The 25,009-nt window shown below is 37.5% G+C and overlaps 1 protein-coding gene across 3 annotated transcripts in view; it reads right to left on the bottom strand.

The window, feature by feature from the left end:
* Positions 1 to 1,798: 1,798 nt before the first annotated feature.
* Positions 1,799 to 25,009, bottom strand: part of LOC128657100 (zinc finger protein OZF-like) — a 155,728-nt gene continuing 132,517 nt past the window's right edge. For all 3 annotated transcript variants that reach the window (XM_053711347.1, XM_053711349.1, XM_053711348.1), the window contains exon 10: positions 1,799 to 3,118. In XM_053711347.1, the coding sequence (XP_053567322.1) occupies positions 2,196 to 3,118 (923 nt within the window). In that variant the 3' untranslated portion in view covers positions 1,799 to 2,195. The remainder of the gene's footprint in view (positions 3,119 to 25,009) is intronic.

Here is a 25,009-nt window from a genome sequence, read left to right as displayed (position 1 = left end):
ACGATCGGGTTGATTGACACCTCCCTGCTGGCGGCCACGGGAACGTGCTGAAGACCAAATACAAAGGGCGTATGGTGCATCCGCTATTGGATGCACCATATGTCAATCAAATTTTAGAATCAGTATTTTTACACAGAGGCGGCCAGGGACAGGTAACGCTGCAAATAAAAAAGGGGATTTACTCTGTCTTAAACATTGTTTAGTAAAGAAATAAGACTACACAAGGTATATTTGTAATGAAAGCTTTAGGAAATAGCTTTGTCATTATAATGAATTTACCATCACTTTAACTGCCTAGTCACTTAAGGGGTTATCATATGCTATTACATAGACAATAATATTTATTTATTCTTAAAGCTAAGTGACCTTTTAATTTTTTAATTTAATTTCAACATTGATAACCCAATTTGCCTATAGGAAAAGCTTCTGCTCACTTTGTTCTATGTGTTTTGATAAGGCTTATGTGATTTGCAACACTGAATATCTGTTAATGCTTTGAAAACAATGGTTAAAGCTCAAACCAAAATAAAATGCACAATAGTACACAACCTGAGTAGGTGACCTGTCTATACACTGCTATTTTATGTCTCCGAACACAATCCCCCCCTACAATGATTTATGCACTGCTAGTTTTCTCACAAAGTTTATTACCTTTTTTTTCTACTAATGTAGAGGATGCAATTGATGTGTTATCCTATCTTTTGGGTCCAAAAGTGGCCCTTTACTATCCTGCATACTCTCCTGATTTCTCCCTCTTCATAGCTTATTTGTGACATTGGTCCAAGAGTGGCCAATACAATATCAATTGAGGGAGACTTATAAATACTATATCTGAGCATTTACAAAAGGAAAAAAAAGAGGTTCTCTTTTTGTTTGATTAAATCTGATCCAGACATATATTGTATGTATTGTATTGTGCTGCCTAATCTTGTATAGAGTATTTTACCCCAAACTGTTCCCTTTGTTTGACTAGAGGCTGTCTGTACAATTTGAAACATCAATGGCCCAAGAGTGGCCTGCTAGACTTATCTGACTCCCTTATTTAAGATACAGATGTAAATATGGGCCCAAGAGTGGGCTTTAGTTCAGTGGGAGGACCATGCAATGAGGTTCTATTAATGTTTGTTTAAACTTGTTTTAGTCATAATTGATATGAACTTTGGAAAAGCTGACAAATTTTATAGAGAATGCCATATTATAAATTGTCTCTACTATGTTTGACCAGATTCTGAACCATGAAAGTTTAATTTTGACTTTCCTTTCCTTTAATGCAATTGTTCCCCTGCAAATATATGTACACAGAATTGGCCCATACTAAGTTTCAAGAAGCCCACTGAATAGAAGATCATTTGGAAAAATTAATCTGAAAACGTATTATTCTAAAAATGAAAACCATGATTTAAATCAATTTAAATTATCTTACTGACTAGTGATTTAAATCATGAGTTAAAAGGACACTAAACCCAATTTTTTTCTTTCATGATTTAGATAAAGCATGCAATTTTAAGCAACTTTTCTAATGTACTCCTATTATCAATTTTCTTCATTCTCTTGCTATCTTGATTTAAACAGCAGGAATGTGATGCATAGGAGCTGGACCATTTTTGGTTGAGAACCTGGGTTATGCTTGCTTATTGTTGGGTAAATGTAAGCCTCCAATAAGCAAGCGCTATCCATGGTGCTGAACCTAAAATGGTCTGGCTGCTAAGATTTACATTCCTGCTTTTAAAATAAAGATAGCAAGAGAATGAAGAAAATGATAATAGGAGTAAATTAGAAAGTTGCTTAAAATTGCATGCTCTATCTGAATCATGAAAGAAAAAAAAATGGGTTCAGTGTCCCTTTAAATCAATTTGATTTAAATCACATCCACCCTGGGATCACCTCATAAATGCTTGAGGTGCAGAAGGGTCCTCAAACAGCTCTACAACTGTGTGCCCCAGGTCACATGAAGTCCTCATCAGCACTTGGTATTGTGTGGGTGACAACTACGTATCACCCTCTGCACTTAGGAGGTTAAACTTGATATCTTTAAAATGAGTTTTCTGATGCCTAATAAGAGTTGATTTTGGAGTAAAACATTTCCCACAGACAGAACATGAAAATCCTTTCTCCTCTGTATGAATTTTCTGATGTGTAATAAGATTTGATTTCTGAATAAAACATTTCCCACAGTCAGAACGTGAAAATGCTTTTTATCCTTGGTGAATTTTGTGATGCTTAATAAGAGTTGATTTCAGAGTAAATCGTTTTCCACAGTCAAAACATGAAAATCCTTTCTCCCCTCTATGAATTTTCTGATGTGTAATAAGAGTTGATTTTTGAGTAAAACATTTCCCACAGACAGAACATGAAAATGCTTTTTCTCCTTTGTGAATTCGGTGATGCTTAATAAGAGATGATTTCAGAGTAAAACATTTCCCACAGTCAGAACATGAAAATGCTTTCTCACCTGTATGAATTTTCTCATGTGTAATAAGATTTGATTTCTGAGAAAAACATTTACCACAATCAGAACATGAAAATGATTTCTCTCCTGTATGAGTTTTCTGATGCTCAATAAGAGTTGATTTCAGAGTAAAACATTTTCCACAGTCAGAACATGAAAATGCTTTCTCCCCTGTATGAATTTTCTGATGTGTATTAAGACTTGATTTCCAAGTAAACCATTTCCCACAGTCAGAACATGAAAATGATTTCTCCCCTGTATGAGTTTTCTGATGCCTAATAAGAGTTGATTTCAGAGTAAAACATTTTCCACAGTCAGAACAAGAAAATGCTTTCTCCCCTGTATGAATTTTCTGATGTGTAATAAGTGTTGATTTCTGAGTAAAACATTTCCCACATTCAGAACATGAAAATCCTTTTTCTCCTGTATGAATTTTCTGATGAGCAACAAGATTTCTTTTATGGTTAAAAAAATTCCCACATATAGGACAGGAAAATGCCTTTTGTCCTGTATGAATTTTTAGATGTTTATAAAGATGTGATTTCCTAAGAAAACATTTCCCACAATCAGAACATAAATTTCCCACGTGGCTTCTTTGATTTTGAAGAAGATGTAAAGAAGCATCTGCACTCCGATCATGACTAGGATTATTGCAGTTTGTGAATTCACCTGTCAATAAGAAACACAATGGGAGTAATGTTATTAATTACATAATTATTTTATCATGAGAACACAAACTTTTCTGATTTAGTCATTCCCCTACACTTGTAGTAGACACTGTGACTTCTAGACCTTTCCCAGCTTCCATAGCTTAAGGGCAGTTTGCTGGACATTAGGGACTATTTCTAAGAATTCACACTTAGTCAAAGACAGACCGAACTAAATTAAAAATATAAAATTTTGTATACGTTTATTTTAATTTTATTTTCATATATATATATATATATATATATATATATATATATATATACACACACACAATATATATATATATATATATATACACACACACACACACTGTGTGTATGTATATATATATATATATTTATAGAACCAAAACACAAAGGAGATCCCTGCACTGTTTAGCCAAAATTCTTCTTCTTTATTAGGTTAACAAGAAGCCATAAAATAGCAGCAACGTGGGGGGGGTGGAGCTAGCCTTCACAGCGACAAGACGCACATTTTGTGAGCTCCTGATCATAGCTATCAATTGAAGTTAAATAATAGTGAATCATATAAAAATATTGACCAAATTTACTGGGATCTCAATGGACACTGGTTCTTAACTAGAACCTGAAAAGGAGCGGATCTTGCGCTTAATACTGGTCTATATACACACTTTTGGTAAAGCCACGTGGAGGCTCCTACTACTAGTGAGAGGTTCCACATTTGATTAAAAGAAGCATGTTGATGGCTCTACAAGCTAAGTCTACGCATCTCTATCGAATATCTACTATGGAGGATGTCTGTACTCATATTTCCACTCTGTTTGCGGAATTTATAGCATCAATGCAACAGCAAGTGAGTGTTGCACTGCTAGAAGCCCGACTTCGGGAACCCGCTCGACAGCTGACGACAAACACTGAGAAGCCGACACAGAGCCAGAAATTGGCCCTGTCACAGTCGGGTGCTCCAGCCCGGCCAGCAACTTCGTTACTGGAATCCTCATCACCTACCTTGTCTACTCCCCCACGCGGGGTTGCGGCCAGAACCCCGGTGGAGAGATTGGGCTGCACAGGAGAGTTTGCTGAGGAAAGATGAGGACTTTGGCTGTGCAGACGATGGTCAGCGGTCTTTGATCCAGATTGAGCAATGTGGTGAGCGGAAGCAGATAGTGATGGCGCCTAGCATCACAATTCACTATGGCTTACCATTGCAAGCACATTTAGCCCAGATCCGGAGGCTTATATAGTACAACAACCGGGTTGGGAGGTTTCTCTGATGAAGCGAGATGTTTTGCCCCATGATACTGGGAGGCGCTGCTGTGTTGAGTGTACCCAGCGATCATTAATTGCTGTGGAGCTGCGACAAAGACTTGGCATCGGCTAAGGCCCCATGAAACCTCTACCAACCCTCAGTAACTGCATGCTTGGACTGTGTGGTACTTTTACATTATATGAGGTTTGGCTAGATTGAACTGCAATGTTCTGATAGTTGCTATTGTTTTTTCTAGATACATTCCAGCAGATTACTGATGAGAACATTTAAATATTTTCTTTTTGCGGTGAACTACCCTATATGAGCATGCTGTTGAGAATAATGGTAACATAAGGTCTCTATTTCCCTACTATCTATCAGCTGTGACTTATATGTGATTTCATGCCTCGGACCTTTTGTTTCACTTATTGATATTTTTCCCTACAGTTAGCATATATTAGGGCATCCGTCTGTAATAGGTGTGATAATGTTGTAAATTACATGATTACCTGCTGTGTATAACATGAGCTCATTGAGATATGTAGTAAAGCAGGTTGGTACAGCTCTATTGGGCCATAAATACTCACGACTAGAATACAAATATATAGTCTCGTAAGTACTACATATTATTTATGTGAGGATAACAGTTTATATCACCTGTATATATTACTCCGTTCTTTATTGGATATAAGACTATTACTATGGGAGACTTCACATATATCATATATTTTAGCTTAGATTCCTGGCTAATACAGAATGCACCTAACTAGAAACCTGGACTAAATTGTACTTTTTTAGCCACAGTAATGTTTATACTATTTTTATGTGCTTAAGTTGTTCTGTAATCAATGTGACACTATTTAGCCACAGTAATGTTCACCAATAGAGTATATATTTTCCTAGTACATTTGATTATTATATGCCCTATCGCTGCTGATGCAATAGAATGCCTCTTGTCTAGATGGACAGTATGTTTGGTTTGCTGTTCCTTGGTAATACTAAGCTGTAAGTTCATAGTTTAAAGATCAACTGGTTTACTTTTGTGCATTACTGTCCCTGCTCTGATATTCTATTGGGCGTTAGAGCTTTTGTTAAACTTAAAAATTGAGTCCAGATAGGTATTTTATTAGCACATATATTTTTGCTCAGTTTTTTTGTATCTCCCGTTATTAAGAACTATATAGCACAAAACTTGAATATATCCACCACATTATCAGACGAATAGATGTTATCCTTTAACTAGTAAGCGTTAATACAAAGCTCTCTAACATGTTATTTTCACCTGGTGCACATAACTCCATATAGATAATTTCTGACACCTAGCTAACTTCGCTTTGATTACATGTCTATTGGATATTTAGAGTTTCTTATTTTTAAAAAAAAAAAAAAAAACAGAATTTATGTTTACCTGATAAATTACTTTCTCCAACGGTGTGTCCGGTCCACGGCGTCATCCTTACTTGTGGGATATTCTCTTCCCCAACAGGAAATGGCAAAGAGCCCAGCAAAGCTGGTCACATGATCCCTCCTAGGCTCCGCCTACCCCAGTCATTCGACCGACGTTAAGGAGGAATATTAGCATAGGAGAAACCATATGGTACCGTGGTGACTGTAGTTAAAGAAAATAAATTATCAGACCTGATTAAAAAAACCAGGGCGGGCCGTGGACCGGACACACCGTTGGAGAAAGTAATTTATCAGGTAAACATAAATTCTGTTTTCTCCAACATAGGTGTGTCCGGTCCACGGCGTCATCCTTACTTGTGGGAACCAATACCAAAGCTTTAGGACACGGATGAAGGGAGGGAGCAAATCAGGTCACCTAAATGGAAGGCACCACGGCTTGCAAAACCTTTCTCCCAAAAATAGCCTCAGAAGAAGCAAAAGTATCAAACTTGTAAAATTTGGTAAAAGTGTGCAGTGAAGACCAAGTCGCTGCCCTACATATCTGATCAACAGAAGCCTCGTTCTTGAAGGCCCATGTGGAAGCCACAGCCCTAGTGGAATGAGCTGTGATTCTTTCGGGAGGCTGCCGTCCGGCAGTCTCGTAAGCCAATCTGATGATGCTTTTAATCCAAAAAGAGAGAGAGGTAGAAGTTGCTTTTTGACCTCTCCTTTTACCGGAATAAACAACAAACAAGGAAGATGTTTGTCTAAAATCCTTTGTAGCATCTAAATAGAATTTTAGAGCGCGAACAACATCCAAATTGTGCAACAAACGTTCCTTCTTTGAAACTGGTTTCGGACACAGAGAAGGTACGATAATCTCCTGGTTAATGTTTTTGTTAGAAACAACTTTTGGAAGAAAACCAGGTTTAGTACGTAAAACCACCTTATCTGCATGGAACACCAGATAAGGAGGAGAACACTGCAGAGCAGATAATTCTGAAACTCTTCTAGCAGAAGAAATTGCAACTAAAAACAAAACTTTCCAAGATAATAACTTAATATCAACGGAATGTAAGGGTTCAAACGGAACCCCCTGAAGAACTGAAAGAACTAAATTGAGACTCCAAGGAGGAGTCAAAGGTTTGTAAACAGGCTTAATTCTAACCAGAGCCTGAACAAAGGCTTGAACATCTGGCACAGCTGCCAGCTTTTTGTGAAGTAACACAGACAAGGCAGAAATCTGTCCCTTCAGGGAACTTGCAGACAATCCTTTTTCCAATCCTTCTTGAAGGAAGGATAGAATCTTAGGAATCTTAACCTTATCCCAAGGGAATCCTTTAGATTCACACCAACAGATATATTTTTTCCAAATTTTGTGGTAAATCTTTCTAGTTACAGGCTTTCTGGCCTGAACCAGAGTATCGATAACAGAATCTGAGAACCCTCGCTTCGATAGGATCAAGCGTTCAATCTCCAAGCAGTCAGCTGGAGTGAAACCAGGTTCGGATGTTCGAACGGACCCTGAACAAGAAGGTCTCGTCTCAAAGGTAGCTTCCAAGGTGGAGCCGATGACATATTCACCAGATCTGCATACCAAGTCCTGCGTGGCCACGCAGGAGCTATCAAGATCACCGACGCCCTCTCCTGATTGATCCTGGCTACCAGCCTGGGGATGAGAGGAAACGGCGGGAACACATAAGCTAGTTTGAAGGTCCAAGGTGCTACTAGTGCATCCACTAGAGCCGCCTTGGGATCCCTGGATCTGGACCCGTAGCAAGGAACTTTGAAGTTCTGACGAGAGGCCATCAGATCCATGTCTGGAATGCCCCACAGCTGAGTGACTTGGGCAAAGATTTCCGGATGGAGTTCCCACTCCCCCGGATGCAATGTCTGACGACTCAGAAAATCCGCTTCCCAATTTTCCACTCCTGGGATGTGGATAGCAGACAGGTGGCAGGAGTGAGACTCCGCCCATAGAATGATTTTGGTCACTTCTTCCATCGCCAGGGAACTCCTTGTTCCCCCCTGATGGTTGATGTACGCAACAGTTGTCATGTTGTCTGATTGAAACCGTATGAACTTGGCCCTCGCTAGCTGAGGCCAAGCCTTGAGAGCATTGAATATCGCTCTCAGTTCCAGAATATTTATCGGTAGAAGAGATTCTTCCCGAGACCAAAGACCCTGAGCTTTCAGGGATCCCCAGACCGCGCCCCAGCCCATCAGACTGGCGTCGGTCGTGACAATGACCCACTCTGGTCTGCGGAATGTCATCCCTCGTGACAGGTTGTCCAGGGACAGCCACCAACGGAGTGAGTCTCTGGTCTTCTGATTTACTTGTATCTTCGGAGACAAGTCTGTATAGTCCCCATTCCACTGACTGAGCATGCACAGTTGTAATGGTCTTAGATGAATGCGTGCAAAAGGAACTATGTCCATTGCCGCTACCATCAACCCGATCACTTCCATGCACTGAGCTATGGAAGGAAGAGGAACGGAATGAAGTATCCGACAGGAGTCTAGAAGCTTTGTTTTTCTGGCCTCTGTCAGAAATATCCTCATTTCTAAGGAGTCTATTATTGTTCCCAAGAAGGGAACCCTTGTTGACGGAGATAGAGAACTCTTTTCCACGTTCACTTTCCATCCGTGAGATCTGAGAAAGGCCAGGACTATGTCCGTGTGAGCCTTTGCTTGAGTAAGGGACGACGCTTGAATTAGAATGTCGTCCAAGTAAGGTACTACAGCAATGCCCCTTGGTCTTAGCACAGCTAGAAGGGACCCTAGTACCTTTGTGAAAATCCTTGGAGCAGTGGCTAATCCGAAAGGAAGCGCCACGAACTGGTAATGCTTGTCCAGGAATGCGAACCTTGGGAACCGATGATGTTCCTTGTGGATAGGAATATGTAGATACGCATCCTTTAAATCCACCGTGGTCATGAATTGACCTTCCTGGATGGAAGGAAGAATAGTTCGAATGGTTTCCATCTTGAACGATGGAACCTTGAGAAACTTGTTTAAGATCTTGAGATCTAAGATTGGTCTGAACGTTCCCTCTTTTTTGGGAACTATGAACAGATTGGAGTAGAACCCCATCCCTTGTTCTCTTAATGGAACAGGATGAATCACTCCCATTTTTAACAGGTCTTCTACACAATGTAAGAATGCCTGTCTTTTTATGTGGTCTGAAGACAACTGAGACCTGTGGAACCTCCCCCTTGGGGGAAGCCCCTTGAATTCCAGAAGATAACCTTGGGAGACTATTTCTAGTGCCCAAGGATCCAGAACATCTCTTGCCCAAGCCTGAGCGGAGAGAGAGAGTCTGCCCCCCACCAGAACCGGTCCCGGATCGGGGGCCAACATTTCATGCTGTCTTGGTAGCAGTGGCAGGTTTCTTGGCCTGTTTTCCCTTGTTCCAGCCTTGCATTGGTCTCCAAGCTGGCTTGGCTTGAGAAGTATTACCCTCTTGCTTAGAGGACGTAGCACTTTGGGCTGGTCCGTTTCTACGAAAGGGACGAAAATTAGGTTTATTTTTTGTCTTGAAAGGCCGATCCTGAGGAAGGGCGTGGCCCTTACCCCCAGTGATATCAGAGATAATCTCTTTCAAGTCAGGGCCAAACAGCGTTTTCCCCTTGAAAGGAATGTTAAGTAGCTTGTTCTTGGAAGACGCATCAGCCGACCAAGATTTCAACCAAAGCGCTCTGCGCGCCACAATAGCAAACCCAGAATTCTTAGCCGCTAATCTAGCCAATTGCAAAGTGGCGTCTAGGGTAAAAGAATTAGCCAATTTGAGAGCATTGATTCTGTCCATAATCTCCTCATAAGGAGGAGAATCACTATCGACCGCCTTTATCAGCTCATCGAACCAGAAACATGCGGCTGTAGCGACAGGGACAACGCATGAAATTGGTTGTAGAAGGTAACCCTGCTGAACAAACATCTTTTTAAGCAAACCTTCTAATTTTTTATCCATAGGATCTTTGAAAGCACAACTATCCTCTATGGGTATAGTGGTGCGTTTGTTTAAAGTGGAAACCGCTCCCTCGACCTTGGGGACTGTCTGCCATAAGTCCTTTCTGGGGTCGACCATAGGAAACAATTTTTTAAATATGGGGGGAGGGACGAAAGGAATACCGGGCCTTTCCCATTCTTTATTAACAATGTCCGCCACCCGCTTGGGTATAGGAAAAGCTTCTGGGAGCCCCGGCACCTCTAGGAACTTGTCCATTTTACATAGTTTCTCTGGGATGACCAACTTGTCACAATCATCCAGAGTGGATAATACCTCCTTAAGCAGAATGCGGAGATGTTCCAACTTAAATTTAAATGTAATCACATCAGGTTCAGCTTGTTGAGAAATGTTCCCTGAATCAGTAATTTCTCCCTCAGACAAAACCTCCCTGGCCCCATCAGACTGGGTTAGGGGCCCTTCAGAAACATTATTATTAGCGTCGTCATGCTCTTCAGTATCTAAAACAGAGCAGTCGCGCTTACGCTGATAAGTGTTCATTTTGGCTAAAATGTTTTTGACAGAATTGTCCATTACAGCCGTTAATTGTTGCATAGTAAGGAGTATTGGCGCGCTAGATGTACTAGGGGCCTCCTGAGTGGGCAAGACTCGTGTAGACGAAGGAGGGAATGATGCAGTACCATGCTTACTCCCCTCACTTGAGGAATCATCTTGGGCATCATTGTCATTGTCACATAAATCACATTTATTTAAATGAATAGGAATTCTGGCTTCCCCACATTCAGAACACAGTCTATCTGGTAGTTCAGACATGTTAAACAGGCATAAACTTGATAACAAAGTACAAAAAACGTTTTAAAATAAAACCGTTACTGTCACTTTAAATTTTAAACTGAACACACTTTATTACTGCAATTGCGAAAAAACATGAAGGAATTGTTCAAAATTCACCAAATTTTCACCACAGTGTCTTAAAGCCTTAAAAGTATTGCACACCAAATTTGGAAGCTTTAACCCTTAAAATAACGGAACCGGAGCCGTTTTTAACTTTAACCCCTTTACAGTCCCTGGTATCTGCTTTGCTGAGACCCAACCAAGCCCAAAGGGGAATACGATACCAAATGACGCCTTCAGAAAGTCTTTTCTAAGTATCAGAGCTCCTCTCACATGCGACTGCATGCCATGCCTCTCAAAAACAAGTGCGCAACACCGGCGCGAAAATGAGACTCTGCCTATGCTTTGGGAAAGCCCCTAAAGAATAAGGTGTCTAAAACAGTGCCTGCCGATATTATTATATCAAAATACCCAAATAAAATGATTCCTCAAGGCTAAATATGTGTTAATAATGAATCGATTTAGCCCAGAAAAAGTCTACAGTCTTAATAAGCCCATGTGAAACCCTTATTTACAATCGTAATAAACATGGCTTACCGGATCCCATAGGGAAAATGACAGCTTCCAGCATTACATCGTCTTGTTAGAATGTGTCATACCTCAAGCAGCAAGAGACTGCACACTGTTCCCCCAACTGAAGTTAATTGCTCTCAACAGTCCTGTGTGGAACAGCCATGGATTTTAGTGACGGTTGCTAAAATCATTTTCCTCATACAAACAGAAATCTTCATCTCTTTTCTGTTTCTGAGTAAATAGTACATACCAGCACTATTTCAAAATAACAAACTCTTGATTGAATAATAAAAACTACAGTTAAACACTAAAAAACTCTAAGCCATCTCCGTGGAGATGTTGCCTGTACAACGGCAAAGAGAATGACTGGGGTAGGCGGAGCCTAGGAGGGATCATGTGACCAGCTTTGCTGGGCTCTTTGCCATTTCCTGTTGGGGAAGAGAATATCCCACAAGTAAGGATGACGCCGTGGACCGGACACACCTATGTTGGAGAAATTAGCTGCTTTCTCCCATCGCTTTGCAATTAGACATATGTTGGTAATACTCAAGTATATACAGGTGGGTCTAACAGGGATATCTTTTACTGTACCCACTTTGAGTTACATATTCTAGGTTTGTACATATGTGGGGGTGTAAATTTTGCTTTTCCCACTGTATGTGTTCTGTACTCTTTGGAAGAATTAGACCAAGTATATTCTACCTAACCACGGGGATAGAGATTAAAGTAATTTGGTCCCTGATGAGATTCACTGGGCCTAAGTTAAGGGTCCTACTAGTTATGGTATGTTTAGTCACTTGATTTACTGTACCACTAGTTGTGCCATCTGTTTTGTACATTTTTTTCCTTTACATTATGCTCCATTCCCCCCCCCATCATATCGCTTACTGGTTAAGCTTAGGGGCACAGACCCAATTTGCAACTCCTAATTCTGTTAAGATATGTTTATTTCTAGAGGTAACTGATATTCCCATTCCCCTTTAAAATGAGGTGTTGTCTTTATAGGCTCTATTGATATATTTCCAGTGTGACCATATTACATGTGAGCTCAATTCTTTTATTTGACTGTTTATAATTTTCTGCACTAACCTTTGAGTATGAAGAATTATATTTTTTGTGTATTTTGTTTGCAATAACCTCAATAAAAATTAATTTTTTTTTTTTTTTAAAAATTAAAAAAATAAATAAAATAAAAACAAAGGGAACATAAGGTAGGGTATGCAAGCAGCAGTAGATTGCAACGCTTTTCTCAGCGCTTCAAAACGCTGTTTCATCAGGCATAAAATATAAACTCTAGAAAGCCTTTAAATATACAAGCCTAACCAACAAATTAATTAACACATTCACAGATTAGCACCTGGGAATCCTCCCCCTCTAGGGGGAGTTCCCTGCATCTTAACCCGTTGTTTGATATGCACATTTCATTGATCCTATATATATTAGTGAACACAGTCTCTACATAGTATAATAATAATAATAATAATAAAAGATATCAGATTAACAAAAATCTATTTAAATTGAATATAACATCAGTCTCTCTTTCTTCCCAAACCTAGTATAATTCCCAATAGCTTTACTTAAATATACAGTATATCTCCCTGTTACTTAAAATAATCACCCTTGTGTAAAAGTGTGATATATTGATGTGGTATACGTTATGTTTTATATCTTACCTTATATGAAAGTTTGCTACATTGGTGTGATATGCGTTATGTTTTGATTCTACCCTTAAAAAGACGTGAATATTAATTTATATAAAAGAACATAATTCCGAAAAAAAAATAAAAAAAAATAGCAGAAACGTTTTGGGCCTACATAGCCCTTACTCATGCTAAGGTGTATAGGTAACATCCCAGAAGCAGAACTTTTTTTCACTTTCTGCGATGAGATTTTTTTTTAAAGTAAAATATTTTCTGCAGGTCATTTTCAAATAAAAATAAGTTTTAAATCATAAAATTGATATATAAAATGTATCCATAGTCTCTTCATGCATACCCCCTGCATATCCATATCACCCTGAACTTTTTACACATACCCCCTGCATATCAATATCAGATTCACCTTCACCCTGGTCTCTTCCAGCATTCCCCCTCTCTGCATTTCAATTATCACCCTGGTCTCTTCATGCACCCCCCTGCATATCAATATCACCCTGGTCTCTTCACGCATACCACCCTTGCATATATCAATATCACCCTGGTCTCTTTATGCACCCCCCTGCATATCATATCACCCTGGTCTCTTTATGCATCCCCATCCCTGGATATCATTATATCAACCTGGTCTCTTTATGCATCCCCCCCCCTGCATATCAATATCACCCTGGTCTCTTTATGCATCCCCCCTGCATATCATAATATCACCCTGCATGGTCTCTTTATGCATCCCCGCTGCATATCATATCACCCTGCTCTCTTTATGCATACCCGTCCCCCTGCAATATATTATATAAATATACTATACTTTCACATATACCACCATACTGATTATGATTACTGTGTGTACATAAAGTCAAGTGACAGCCCATGCCCAATACCATTTATTTAAACCGTACTGTACTGAGTGGGCACTGGGCAGGCAGGCAGGCACATAGTTAATAATAATATGTTAAGAGGCTCAGGCTGGAAATGAAAGGGAGGCACTTCTCAGTGTCACATGTACTGTGTGCTTTCAAAACAGACTACGGAACGGCAATAACAAAATGACATGCTGTCTCGTTAGAAAAACGTGTGTTAAGATACAAGGTCATCATCATTGCATTAATAAAACAAATCTAAAACTCACAAATGTGTCTTAAAATATTAGCGAACACTGGGTTTACAACATGCCGGTATAAAAAGGGTACTTGCTGCCACATTCTTGAAAAGCCAGAAATGAAAACCAGAATTTGTTATTGCCGTTACGAAGTCTGTTTTGAAAGCACACAGTACATGTGACACTGAGAAGTGCCTCCCTTTCATCCCCAGCCTGAGCCTCTTAACATATTATTAGCTATGTGCCTGCCTGCCCAGGGCCCACTCAGTACAGTACGGTTTAAATAAATACCTATGATGAACCTAAAGTCAGTTTATATTATTTATGTCCACAAATGTGCCTTCAAAATATTAGCGAAACGTCTAGCCGCTCAAAAAAGAATACATGTGGCGCAGTCATGAAATATTTACAGTTACAATATATGGCAAGAAGTCTAGCAGAAGAGAGGATTTTAAGGGATTCGAGTAAACACACTATTCATTACGAACACTGACTTTACAACGTGGTATAAAAAGGGTACTTGCCGCATTCTTGAAAAGCCAGAAATAAAAACCAGAATTTGTAAACGATTCAACTTCTTTACACACATGTAGAACGTATGAACCTAAAGTCAACTCAGATTACTGTATATATGTGACATGTCCAATATATGGAAAGTGAAAATGACTAATTACACATTTAAACAATAATAATACCCAATTCACTGCTCAACACCTCCTACACAGACACGATAAGCCGACAGTGATAGGGAAGGGAGTTTCAAACAGGAGCGCTGCAGTAATAGAAAGCTTGCGTTTGCGGTACACTTACCTCGCAGACAGTCACAGAGATAGTGTGAAAGAAAGCAACTCCTCCTCCCGTTCTGGCGGGTCAAAATAAAAATAATATTGCATCTAAGTATAAAATTTCAGGAGCAGCCAATAATTGCACAGTACTGCACTAAAAATGTTTGTGTGCCGGTTGTCAATTTGAAATCACAGCACTAGCCAATCAGAAAAAAAAAAAAATTCTCTGCACAACGGACCTGCCCGTTCTTTCTGCAGGCAGGCTGCAGTTTCTGCGATGAGATCGCAGATCGCACTATGTTCTGCCTTGGGGGGTAACAGTATCCTTATATAGCACCTGTGCAACTAATTAGTTAACTATTTAATTCATTTTACATCACAGTTAATACAAAAAGAGTACCACCTAGTGGACACAGTAACAAAATCTTTTTAAATTCCATATACAGATTATATTTACAAAAGTTAAAAACATCATCATAAATAGATATAAATAATTACATAGTATGTTTAATCAATACATGAGTAAACCTCAATGATTAAAAACAAAATAGATTTAAATAAATACATGTAAATCATAATCTTTATTTAAAACTACTGGATGTAGTGTCCCTAATTTTTTGATCCACCAAACCTCCCTCTTTTTTAACATTAACTCTCTAGCCCCTCTTCTCAATTTGGTGATATGGTCTATAACTTGGAAGCGGAGTTGGTTCACTGTATGTCCTGCTTGTACAAAGTGTGCTGATACAGGGAGAGTCATGTCTTTATTTATTTCTAATGCTGGACTTGTGGGAACTAATTCTGTCTTGCGGGGGGAGTATAGTCTCCCCCACATAGCCCTGCCCACAAGGACATTTCAACAAATAGACTACATATTCTGTGTCACAGGTGTAAAATCCATTAATCTCCCTTTCCTATTATTATTTATTTGAGCTATGTACTTGCCCATAATCATAGAATTACATTGGGCGCAGCTCAAACATGGATAGGACCCTTTGTTGGGGGTGGTGAGATAATTAATGTGACTAATCTTTGTAATGCCTACATCAGCTCTAACCAATTTGTCCTTCCAGTTCTTAACTATTTTGAAGGATTGAATAGGAGGTTTTTTAAACTCTGTAGATATGGACACTGTACCAGAGACATTTGACTTAACGAGGTTGGGGCTATCAGAACCAAAAAAAAACTGTTGAATGTAATGGAGGTTACATGGATGAAAACCTGGTAATAAATATATCTAAATATGCATTAATGGAAGTTGAATTAATCATATTAAGTAGAGGGTTATCTTTTTGCCATTCTAAGAACATCGATACCTTTAATCTAGATAAAGATCTATATAGTTTCTTCAGTTTACTTAAGTTAAAAACACATTTTTCAACCCAAGAGATGTCTATATCAGGTGTTAATAAAAATGCTTTACAGGGGGGCGGAGCTAGCCATCGAATGGAGAGGACATCCACATTCTAAGCTCTGAGATTATTGACCTAAAATACACCTATTTTGGACGCTTATACTCCTTAAATGGCTCTTTAACTATCAGATTTGTCTATAGATACATTAGGAAACCATATTTCAAATACCTGTAGCCAAATAAGAAGAAACTTCCAACCCTTTTCAGCCGACGACCCAACTAATATGGCGCATAACTGATCAAACCAGGCATATCAGAAGCTCTACTACTACGGTAGTCATATCTTCTTATATTCAGCTATATGTTACCGCATCTACCCAAGGGGCCCACAGAAGGGTTGTGTGGACATCTACGTGACTAGACACCCTCCACAGTAACGACATTGGAGGCCTATACCCACCTAAGACCCAACGTGTCGCACTTAGAGTTTAACAGTCCGCCTAGTCCGAACATCAGTGGATGTGGGTCGGCTGCCCCGTGGTTATTGCAGTGATCTTGCGTTCCTCCAATACTCTGTCATTTACTGGAACGGTTAGACCCGATCAGTGGCAAGAATATACTTCGCATCACTTGGCCGCTTTCCATCTGCAGCCGTAGATATTGAGACTCTCAATTACACAATCATGGCCTTCATGGATAAATGGGAGTCGCATATTAACCAACTTTTGGACAATCACTTTCAGGACCTAACAAGGTTGATGCAGGAGACCTTTGCAGATATAAGTAGGATATACTGAGAAAACCACTCAACCGCACCGGTAGACTTTAATGCTCATGACCAGGTCGACTTGCATATGGCTTTTAACGCTATTCTGCAGCAACCGGGCAACATAGATCTTGCCGGCTCAATCTCTGAAGGACTATCAGCTATAACTGATGGTCCCTGGAAAGTAAGTGCTTACCCCACACGAAGAGTGTACCTAGCTATCCTAGTTCCGACAAACTTCTCTCTCAAGCGACATTTACACCAATGAAAATTCTTGAGAGTTTATCTCCATCCCCAGTTGTATTAAGAGCAAACGTTATCCACACAGACAGCCTGAAAAACATTGCTATCCCCATCAAGGTCAGATTCGCCAAAGGCTGGCATAGGCTAACGTAATAGTCATGCTTTCTCAATAGACATAGAGGATATTTGAGTTTTGTCCACCAAATGTTGTAATATTGCTAAATGGTTAGTTTAACTCTCTTTGTGTCAACACAATAATATAAGTGGTTATACTAGTTTATATATTACTCTGTACTGATATGTTCATACTATAGTGGAGGATGTTCTCCTCTCGTGTACAACCAACTACAGGTTTTTACTAATTATAAAAAGCTAGCAATATATAATGTATACAACAATAGCACCACTGTTTAATAACACATGCTATTTTAGCCCTCTAGAGTATTATTTAGAAATGTATTCTATCTTCTCCCCTCGCTATAGTTTCTAAAAATCGGTATTTGAGTTAGACGAATGGTGCCTTATCTAGACAAGATATTACATATAGACCTATTAATGCTAACCATCCTAGGATGGTTATACATCTACTAGTTACCAACAATTGTTTAGTAGGCTCTTATTATTATTATGGTCTGTTATTGATTGTGCAGTTTATATTTTTTTTTCATGCAAGCCAACATTTACTGCTGAATTTAAACTCATAGCCTGTTAGGCGTTATAAATTTTTAGTAGTAGACATGTCTCCCACTCTTATCAGGCATTTCACACTAAACATCCTCGATAATATTTTATAAGCACACTAAAACAGGTACTAGCTGACATGTTTCAGGTCTCAGACAGAATGAGTACAATTTATTCCACAACTGCTGAGTGGGGCTTTCAGTGCAACTCTTTCCATAGGAAATTCTGCCTTTACGACTACATTGTACAGCTCAATAGACATAACAGTACTATGTTGCTTTCTGCTAACTACAGCTTAATGTATTGGGCCAGTTCTGAATTTATATGTAATCTAATCCAATCCCTCATATTAGCATATTATTGCTAAGCTTGTTCTGTTGCCTTGCTTATAATAGTGGGAATGTATAGGCATTTAATGTCACTTTTTATTCTTGCTTAAACTAACTACATGCTTGATTAGTATGTGCTCTCCATGGAGTTCAGTATATATTAATTATTCTATTTGAAATGGCAGAAAAAACAATATATAGTATGGGGCCTGCGCACTGTCACTTTTTCAAATATAAAATAGGACGCAAAGTTGGTCAGATTTTGAACAATATCCCAGAAGGGGATATGAAAGCGCGCTGAAAATGAAATCAATAAAATCTCAAAGGTAAAACTTTGTAAGCAAAAAAAACGGATCTACCGTATCAACTTCTAAATGTGTCCATAGAAATCAGTGTTTAAATGGAGAGAAGTAGGTAATCTTCTTCTTGCGTGTGGTGAAGCAAGGCAGCTCCTCTTGATCCCGGAGAGTGAGGGAAGGCTGTTAGAAAACAAAAGATAGAGAAAGGGCGCCACAATAGCGTGATATCGTCTGGTCATACAGGTATAGGTGTGGACAGGTAATATGCTTACCGGAACGTAAGGCACTGTTCTGTGACCAGTGCGTAAAAGCTTGCTAGCACTTAACAGTGGCTAGTACACTGTGGAAAAAGAGCTCTTTGGGATCTTCTCCTGATTCTCACTTGGTGTACACCTCCTGGTGACTTGGTTTCAATTGAACAAAAACTTTGCGTGTTGTTATGTTAATACTGGAGTAACACAACACGGACAACTTCTCAAATAAAATTGCTTTATTCTTATGACGCGTTTCTCAACCCCAACTGGGTCGTTTCTTCAGATAAAAAAGCGAATGCAATCATTTACAACTGTTAACAATTTATACACATTGTATGTCTCAAAAAGGAAGTTGTCATAGGATATTTGTCCAATAGGAATACATTTGCGTGTATCAACTAAAAAAGCCGGTTCTGGCTCCCAGCTGTTACAAATTAAAAACATTAATGGTTACAAAACATATATGTAGAAGTAAAAAATTATATGAAATAATTGAGTCTCTTATATAAAAATTATTATAATACATCATATTCTATAATCCCCTGATCAGTTATCCACTTGGTCTTATTAATTCTATGAAAAAAGTCAGAGCTTGTCTGGTTTTTGGAATGTATCGGAAAAAATGTGTCAAAATGATTCTTTGTTTGACTTATGTTGTTTGTGAAATATTACTCAGTGGTCTATAATCATAACCCGTAGTTCTACTAGTGATAACATACTTGTTTGATTAGTCTCTGACTGAATGTTATTCTATTGGTTGTAATGTGGCAATGTGATGGGTCTATAATCTAATGGTTGCATCTCGTCTACTGTCCATAGTGCAATAGTGCCCTATATGCCTATAACCTTGAAAGACTATTGTGAAATGATTTGATCAGAACAAATGGGAATTTTTCCCTTTAAAATTTTATAAAATATTCTTGCGTGTTGGTCTGTACGGTGTTCCTATGTCATTTGTCTCTAACTGACAATTGATTCAGTTAGTTGTAATATTGCAACAAATTTAATAGTTGTATATACCATCTAAAATTGTCTATTGTAAATGCAATTATGTTCTCTGTGCCTATATGCATATGAAACTGCTTGAAACAATTGAAGTTGAATGAGAAAATTTTGCCCTGGATATTGTTTAAGATAATGTGTCAGTATATAAACTGATTAAGGTATTTTTACCTGATGGTGAAGTATGTATGTATATATAAAGCCATCTGCTTGAATGTTGAAAAGAAAAAGAAAAGAAATAATTTCTTGCTCAAAATGTTGTATGCGTTCTTCAGTAATAATATCTAAGATTGTCCTATTTGTGCCAAGTGTACACAACTAGGATTACAAACATCATATGATGTAAACAGAACATGATAAAATCCTTCTATAATGTGTGTTAGTGCCGGAATGGATATGTCATTAACAATAATTTTGTCAATTGTCTGTAATACTATTTGGATCTTGTTGTTGATCACAATATTTAATCTGAAAAAGGTTTAATAAAATGGAAAATCCTCCATGTATCAAAAACATGACGTTAACGGAACAATAAATGGAACTCACAACTGTATATCTTCAATTTTTGTGGAGATAGTACTAAGTGTATATGTAGAAAATATATATATAAAATTGGTAAAGTTGAAATATAAATGAAATATAAAATGTTCATAGTTGGTCTGTATGTCTAGCATCCATATAATCATGCTCTGTGCACATGAATATATGTGTCATATTTGTATGATTGTGTATGTGTATTTATTATTTATGTATGAACACATATCAGGTGTTGGTAAGAATGTTGAAAATTTAAGTGTTTAATAAATATTTGAATATTTGATCACAAAAAAGTATGTTCATGTGTGGGGATCTATCAATTAAAGGCTGCCAAATCCAAATTTGCATTAAACCCAAAAGGATGTAGCGTCTTCAATCGATAGATCCAGTATGTCTCGCATTGTCTGAGTCTATTAAGCCTGTTGTAATCTGAACTTTTAGGAACAAAGTCAATTGGAACATAATTGAATATGTATGGGTTTCCATTGTGTTTGGTTAGGCAATGGTTAGGTATACTATGTTTAATTTTGTTTTTTTTTGGAATTTTTGCAGTTGCAGTGGTGTTCACCCCCATCTGTTCCTCAATTTTCTGGAGGTGCGGCCTACATATTGGAGGCCACATATACACTCCATAAGATAAACTGTGAAAGATGAATTGCAATTGAAAAAAATGGGAATCTGAAAGATCTCCCCTGTGACTGTGGATCTAAACTTTTTGGTGCCTGATTTTATAATTTTGCATGATCCGCATCCTGTTTTTCCACATTTGTAGATCTGTGTATGCCAAATAAAACTTTATTTCGGATTAAATTCTGTGATGTTTTTTTTACTGGTTTGTGTTTCACTTTCTTACTGGGAGCTAGCTGGTTTCTAAGTGTTGGTGCTCTCCTGTAAATAATTCTCGGTGTATCTTTTACTAGGTGTTTTAGAACTGGATCTCTTTGTATTATATGCCAATGTTTTTGTATTATGTGTTGTATTTTGTGGAAGTCAGAATTAAATTGTGTTATAAAAATAGTTTCTTTTTCTCCAAAAGGGATTTCTGTATTAGTGGTTTTGTTATCTATTAGAATATCTTCTCTATTTAGTTTTTTTTACTCTCTCTAAGGCCCTGTCAAGTAGGCATGGGGGATATTCTTTTTCTATAAACCTGTTGTATAGTGTTTTACTCTGTTCTAAAAAGGTATTATAATCGCTACAGTTTCGTCTCATCCTTCGGAATTGGCTGTACAGTACATTATGTATCCAATTCCTATGGTGATTGCTATAATAGTTTAGGAAGCTATTGCTATCAACATCTTTAAAATAAGTTTTGGAAGTGATGTTGTGTTCATCCAAGCTTTAAATAAGATCTAGATATTCAATGTTTTGTATTTGAATGTTTGCTGTAAATTCAATGCCCATGTCGTTACAGTTAAGGTGTTCTATGAAATTATTTGACAGGGTTTGGTCTCCTTCCCATAAAAAATCAAATCATTTATGTAACGGCCATAGAAGACCAGGTTCGCCCCAAAGTCCGCTGTATAGATATATTTTTCTTCAAAAAAACCCATAAATAGGTTAGCAAAACTTGGGGCGAACCTGGTCCCCATGGCCGTTCCTTTGGTCTGTAAATAAAATCTATCTGGATAGATAAAGTAATTATGCTGTAAAATAAAAAGGATACTTTCTAAAATAAAATCACATTGTGTACTCGGCAAATAAATATCCTTTTTCAGAAAATGAGAAATTGCTAGTAAACCTAAATCATGTGAAATATTCGAGTATAGGGAACTGACGTATCAAATAATCCAAATGAGATTTCTGTTATTGATATTGATTTTCTTTAAGTGTTGTAATAAATGAGTACTGTCCTTAATGTATGATGGTAATGTCACTACATATTTTTGCAAATATTGATCTATGAAATATGACAAATTGTATGTAAGGTTGCCGATCCCGGCAATGATTGGACGTCCAGGGGGATTCGTTTTATTTTTATGGATTTTGGGTAAATGATAGTAGTGGGCAATACCAGGATTTTGTATTTTTAAAAAATCTTTTTCGTTTTTATTTAAGATATTCAAGGCAACACCTTTTCTATGAGTTCTGTATAGGAATGTAAATATTTGTCAGTGGGATCTCCATGTAGGATTTGGTAGTAATTTGAGTCTCCCAAAATTCTATCTGCTTCTCTAATGTAATCAACCAAATCTTGAATCACTATTCCGCCGCCTTTGTCGGCGTCTCTAATAATAATATTGGGGTTGTTCTTGAGACTACAGATGGCCTTTTGATGGCTCAGGTGGCAATAATTTCTCTTTTTCTTTTTTAATTTTAATAAGTTATCAAAATCTTCCAGAACTATGTTTTGGTATAACTCTATATATTCCTTCCCTACATTAGTGGGGTTGAAATTAGATTTGTTTTTTACATCAGTGTGTATAAAACCACAAAATACAACACATAATACAAAAACATTGGCATATAATACAAAGAGATCCAGTTCTAAAACACCTAGTAAAAGATACACCGAGAATTATTTACAGGAGAGCACCAACACTTAGAAACCAGCTAGCTCCCAGTAAGAAAGTGAAACACAAACCAGTCAAAAAAACATCACAGAATTTAATCCCAAATAAAGGGTTATTTGGCATACATGGGATCTACAAATGTGGAAAAACAGGATGCAGATCATGCAAAATTATAAAATCAGGCACCAAAAATTTTAGATCCACAGTCACAGGGGAGATCTTTCAGATTCCAATTTTTTTCAATTGCAATTCATCTTTCACAGTTTATCTTATGGAGTGTATATGTGGCCTCCAATATGTAGGCCGCATCTCCAGAAAATTGAGGAACAGATGGGGTGAACACCACCGCAACTGCAAAAATTCCAAAATAAAACAAAATTAAACATAGTATACCTAACCATTGCCTAACCAAACACAATGGAAACCCATACATATTCAATTATGTTCCAATTGACTTTGTTCCTAAAAGTTCAGATTACAACAGGCTTAATAGACTCAGACAACGCGAGACATACTGGATCTATTGATTGAAGATGCAACATTCTTTTGGGCTTAATGCAAATTTGGATTTGGCAGCCTTTAATTGATAGATCCCCACACATGAACATACTTTTTGTGATCAAATCTTCAAATCTTCATTAAACACTTAAATTTTCAACATTCTTACCAACACCTGATATGTGTTCATACATAAATAATAAATACACATACACAATCATACAAATATGACACATATATTCATGTGCACAGAGCATGATTATATGGATGCTAGACATACAGACCAACTATGAACATTTTATATTTCATTTATATTTCATCTTTACCAATTTTATATATATTTTTTTCTACATATACACTTAGTACTATCTCCACAAAAATTGAAGATATACAGTTGTGAGTTCCATTTATTGTTCCGTTAACGTCATGTTTTTGATACATGGAGGTTTTTCCATTTTATTAAACCTTTTTCAGATTAAATATTGTGATCAACAACAAGATCCAAATAGAATTACAGACAATTGACAAAATTATTGTTAATGACATATCCATTCCGGCACTAACACACATTATAGAAGGATTTTATCATGTTCTGTTTACATCATATGATGTTTGTAATCCTAGTTGTGTACACTTGGCACAAATAGGACAATCTTAGATATTATTACTGAAGAACGCATACAACATTTTGAGCAAGAAATTATTTCTTTTCTTTTTCTTTTCAACATTTGAGCAGATAGCTTTATACATACATACATACTTCACCATCAGGTAAAAATACCTTAATCAGTTTATATACTGACACATTATCTTAAACAATATCCAGGGCAAAATTTTCTCATTCAACTTCAATTGTTTCAAGCAGTTTCATATGCATATAGGCACAGAGAACATAATTGCATTTACAATAGACAATTTTAGATGGTATATACAACTATTACATTTGTTGCAATATTACAACTAACTGAATCAATTGTCAGTTAGGAACACCGTACAGACCAACACGCAAGAATATTTTATAAAATTTTAAAGGGAAAAAATCCCATTTGTTCTGATCAAATCATTTCACAATAGTCTTTCAAGGTTATAGGCATATAGGGCACTATTGCACTATGGACAGTAGACGAGATGCAACCATTAGATTATAGACCCATCACATTGCCACATTACAACCAATAGAATAACATTCAGTCAGAGACTAATCAAACAAGTATGTTATCACTAGTAGAACTACGGGTTATGATTATAGACCACTGAGTAATATTTCACAAACAACATAAGTCAAACAAAGAATCATTTTGACACATTTTTTCCGATACATTCCAAAAACCAGACAAGCTCTGACTTTTTTCATAGAATTAATAAGACCAAGTGGATAACTGATCAGGGGATTATAGAATATGATGTATTATAATACTTTTTATATAAGAGACTCAATTATTTCATATAATGTTTTACTTCTACATATATGTTTTGTAACCATTAATGTTTTTAATTTGTAACAGCTGGGAGCCAGAACCGGCTTTTTCAGTTGATACACGCAAATGTATTCCTATTGGACAAATATCCTATGACAACTTCCTTTTTGAGACATACAATGTGTATAAATTGTTAACAGTTGTAAATGATTGCATTCGCTTTTTTATCTGAAGAAACAACCCAGTTGGGTCATAAGACCCGTCATAAGAATAAAGCAATTTTATTTGAGAAGTTGTCCGTGTTGTGTTACTCCAGTATTAACATAACAACACGCAAAGTTTTTGTTCAATTGAAACCAAGTCACCAGGAGGTGTACACCAAGTGAGAATCAGGAGAAGATCCAAAAGAGCTCTTTTTCCAAAGTGTACTAGCCACTGTTAAGTGCTAGC

Source organism: Bombina bombina, chromosome 4 (genome assembly GCF_027579735.1).
Source record: "Bombina bombina isolate aBomBom1 chromosome 4, aBomBom1.pri, whole genome shotgun sequence".
NCBI classification, from domain to species: Eukaryota; Metazoa; Chordata; class Amphibia; order Anura; family Bombinatoridae; genus Bombina; species Bombina bombina.
This window is presented reverse-complemented; position numbering and strand designations above follow the sequence as displayed.